The following is a 4,031-nucleotide window of genomic DNA, read 5'->3' on the forward strand; positions in this document are numbered from 1 at the left end:
TTAGGATAACAAACCTGGGTGACCAATCTACTTCAGTGCGAGGTTCAACAAAAAAATGACATTCGTGGTATTCTTAGTAAAAAAAGACTAGAAGTTCTTATGTGCCAAAAAAAACTATTTCGGTGGATCCTAGGTCGGACACCCAGGTTTTTCATGAAACTTCATACGGGAGTAGATTGGACACCCAGGTTTGATATCCCAAGATTCTAGGCTTTTTTATTTTCCTGGTATTTTTAAAATTTGATATTCATATAGGGGGAGGGAGCACCCGGGAGCTCCTCTGCATTTTCCCTTAAGGTGGCCATACATCAGCTTACTCTGATGCACAACCAGAAGGAGCTCTGTATCATCTGACCACTATTGTTTGAACCCATGAGCATTTAATAACTTTTGTGACCCTTTCGCAGTCACAAGGACCTTGGCACATGCCATAGGAAGACCTCACTGATACTTGGAGTAACAATTTCACATTGAAGTATTTGTTTCACAAAAATTCTTGCCACATTTTACGATAACTGAAATGGACACTTGCTTGAAAGAAATTGCATGACCAATGAGGGGATTTTTTTTTAATAGCCGAGGTCTTTTGGACATAGCCAAATGTCAAGCGTGAGGGGGAAGGGGGGGTCGGCACTCTCTAGGTGGCACGTGCACAAGGCGGTTTGGCCTCCAAGACAGGGGGCACTCTTGGGCATTTAGGCCCATGTGGCAGCCCCACACTTGAGCTTAGCCAAAGGGGCAGCCGGTGGCACCCTACAATATCCCCTTTTTTGACACACTGGTCTTCAGACCGGATCCGTACAATAGCTATAATCACTTTTGAGTTGGAGGATACTTACCAGATCGCCTTCTTGAGGATCTCTGGGCTTATCGGACACCAATATGTATAGAAACTGGTCCCCTTCCCCTCAGTCGTATCTTATTCCAGAAGGTTTTGGAATATTTCGGCATCTTCCAGGACCTTCCAGTGATCTTGAGGCGGAGACTACCTCAAGCAACAAGGTGAGGGAAAGACCCGCGAAAAAAGGCCCAATTTGATGGGGTCTTGGGGTGGGAAGAGAGGGATCTCCCCCGTGTTCTTCGTTGTTCGGGTAGGCGGCCGATTGGGGGTTGCGAGTATAGTGAGCACCACACGCGGTCAATCGCCGGCTATTACGTCTTCGGCACATTGCGTCGCGACGTGTGGCGTCTTCGTCGGTGTTGAAACGCCATGGTCTACGGCGTGCGGGGTGAAACGTTTGGCGTTTCCTATGGTGCCATGTTGGACGGTCCACGAACGGCGACCAACCCGTGTCCCGTGTCTCGTGTGCAACACAAAGTACACGAGGGATGATCATCAAAAATGACAGGTCGTAAAAATGTTTTGAATTGGGAATAATTCATGCCAATCTTTGTGCAAAAGATCTTTTTTCTTTAACACAGTACAAACGCAAGCGCTCATACACACGCGTATACACTAACCCCTATGAACACACACGCGCATATCCTATCCCTATGAACACCTCCGAAAAACCGAGCCGGCATATCATCTTGAAATTTACGAAATCACCGTAGGCACTTCTTCGTCGACGGGAACGTCTCCTCGCACTGTATGCGCATCGCCGGAAATCCTAAAATAATGCGAAAGATCAAAACAGTTATTTCAGCCGCAGCTTTCCAGTTGCCAGTTTGCACTTTGCACCCGTCCCGCCGTCCGCGCGGGTGAGGCGAAACGGGACAACATCCACCGTGCTTCCGTGCGGCGCAGGACAACATAGGCACTGTGGAAACCGGCCCGCCGCCCGACCCAGCCCAGCATCCACAACGCGCCGCGCGTATAGAGATCGACGGACGTCGCGCGTCCGCCGGCGCGAGAGGATGGAACCGCAGGGCACAGAGCGGACGGGCGGCCGGAGCCAGACGAGTTTAAGCCGGCAAGCGGGGCTCGCGTCGCGTTTGCTCTCCGTCACGGACGGGAATGATTCGCCCGCGCGGACCACGCAACAGTACCGCCCGGGCAATGACGGCCCGTCCCGTCCACCCCCCGTTGCCGCCTCGCTGTACTCCACGTGATGCCTCCCTCGCTTCCCGCTCCTCCCCTCCGTCTCCAACGCCGGACCTCACCTCCCCCCACCTGTCACTGAGATGAAGGTTTACTCCCGCCACATACGCGTGGGGCCGCCCCCCTCCGCCCCCTCTACTTAGTACGCGCTAACACTCGCGTACTGCTGCTAGCTCGGGAGCAGCTCATCACATCAGCGTATTAGATAGCGAGCGGTGTACACCAGTCAGTGTGTGTGCGTCCGTGGCGAGGAGGGGAGCACGGGATGACGGGGGAGGACGCGGTCATGGCCGCCGCGGCGAGCTCCGAGTGCAGCAGCGGCTGCCAGTCCGGCTGGACCACCTACCTGGACGACGACACCTCCTCCTACTCCCGCGGCGGCACCACCGCGCGGCTCCACGGCGGCAAGGGGCAGCGGTGCCGCTCGTCCTGCCGCTCCGAGGAGGCGGAGGAGGACGACCTGTCCATGATCTCCGACGCCTCCTCCGGGCCGCGCCAGCAGTACTCAGCCGGCTCCGATGAAGGCGCGGCCGCGCTGGCCAATGCACAACGTGCGGAGAGGAGGTGCAGGGCAAAGGAGCCTGCGGCGGCGAGGCGGCAGAGCAAGATGGTCGCCGCCGTCGCGTCGACTCTGCTCGAGGACACGGCCAGCTCGCCGGCCTTCTTCAAGCACTCCAAGGTACGTACTTGTACATGCTTGTGCAGTCCAATCTGTGTTCCTTTCTTCCGAGTTCTTCTAACACGCACTAGCCATCCAGCAGGTGATGGGCTCCCCGGAGGCCAATGGCTACGGCGGCGCGGCCGGGTCGACGATGGAATTCAGCAATGCAGCCGACTTCTCCTCCACCTTCTTCTCCACGACGGGCTTCGAGGTGCGCACCAACGTCAAGCCGCATTAACGTCGCATAACTAATTTCTTGCTTACGGTGGCTAATTCGCGTAGCATATCTTCTTCTGCCATTGCAGTCTCCCTTGAGCGGATCTCCTCTGGGCAGCTACCTGCAAGTGCAGTACCCCCCTGCTCCTGCCAAGCCGATGCCCACAAGACAGGTGACCATTCTCCCGGCCTTTTCCGTGCCCTGATGCACACCGGCAGCCTTTCAATCTTATACTATTAGAAGCTCAAAATATTTTTGGTTCTTCTCTTCTCCCGCAGGCTTGCAGAGACGGGAGTGACAAGATGGCGAGGTGGTGAGGTGGTGAGGCTGTCGCTGTTGGTGCTGGCCGTAGGGCGTTATGCGGCTGCTCTGCTCCGCTCTGTTCTTGGAAGCCGGGAGGAGATGGGCAGCTAGAAGAATAGAATAGGATGAGTGTGCGCTGCGTTGCGTCGCGAGAGTCTTTTTTCATGTCTTGAGGTTGAGTTTTTTCAGATTAGTTTTGCTAGCTAGCCAGTAGCTTTTCCGCGTGTGTCCTGTGTTCACTTCACTATGGCTGCAGTACCTGTCGTTGCTCCCCGCTTTTGAGCTGTCAGCGCAGTGGGAAACAAAAACCTGAGGGGAAAGAGAGAGAAAAAAAAACAAGCGAGAGTGATATCTCTTTTTGCACCACATGCGTCTGCTGCACTGTCATTGATGGCGCCCTAGCTATCTCTCTCAAGTTTGCAAGCGTTGAAGTCAACCGCTCCGTCCACCATCTTTGAGCTGATGATGGAAGCATCCACTGCTCTCTTCTCTTCTAGAACTAGATATTCTGAATCGAAAGTTCAGAGCAAGCAACACGTACGATCAATGTCGACCAAGTATGGCCACCCACTAGGCCATTAGCCCATTACCCTGTCCATCAGTCTCTAACTGCAACTAGGGCGTATTGTTGTGCGAGAGCAATTGCCAAGCCGTTTTGCGGGGGCGCTTGTAAAAACTCCAAACTCTATTCTCCTCTTATTCAATGGATGAGACGGATCTTTTGCCTCCGTTTTGAAAAAAATCTCTAACTGCAAGGTAAAAACTGAGTAACTAGAAACAATTAGGCCTACACAGCAAAGCTTAACTAG

The 4,031-nt window shown here is 53.9% G+C and overlaps 1 protein-coding gene across 2 annotated transcripts; it reads left to right on the forward strand.

Moving 5' to 3' along the window:
- Window positions 1–2,107: 2,107 nt before the first annotated feature.
- Window positions 2,108–3,588, forward strand: LOC123100198 (protein SOB FIVE-LIKE 5). Of its 2 annotated transcripts, none has more exons than XM_044522161.1 (4): window positions 2,108–2,720; window positions 2,803–2,913; window positions 3,008–3,091; window positions 3,198–3,588. In XM_044522161.1, the coding sequence occupies exons 1-4, from the start codon at window positions 2,307–2,309 to the stop codon at window positions 3,234–3,236; spliced, it is 648 nt and encodes a 215-aa protein (XP_044378096.1). In that variant the 5' UTR covers window positions 2,108–2,306; the 3' UTR covers window positions 3,237–3,588. The 2 variants fall into 2 exon arrangements, with proteins under 2 accessions (XP_044378096.1, XP_044378095.1); XM_044522160.1 differs by having other exon boundaries at window positions 2,123–2,720; window positions 2,800–2,913.
- The last annotated feature ends 443 nt before the right edge of the window (window positions 3,589–4,031 follow it).

This window comes from Triticum aestivum, chromosome 4D (assembly GCF_018294505.1).
Source record: "Triticum aestivum cultivar Chinese Spring chromosome 4D, IWGSC CS RefSeq v2.1, whole genome shotgun sequence".
Lineage (NCBI taxonomy): Eukaryota > Viridiplantae > Streptophyta > Magnoliopsida > Poales > Poaceae > Triticum > Triticum aestivum.

Bases quoted from the DNA above. Each gene is read 5' to 3' on its own strand.
- LOC123100198 (XM_044522160.1), top strand. From the start codon at position 2,307: ATGACGGGGGAGGACGCGGTCATGGCCGCCGCGGCGAGCTCCGAGTGC. The intron at 2,914-3,007 runs GTGCGCACCAAC...CTGCCATTGCAG, and splicing joins TCTCCACGACGGGCTTCGAG to TCTCCCTTGAGCGGATCTCC. The intron at 3,092-3,197 runs GTGACCATTCTC...CTTCTCCCGCAG, and splicing joins AGCCGATGCCCACAAGACAG to GCTTGCAGAGACGGGAGTGA.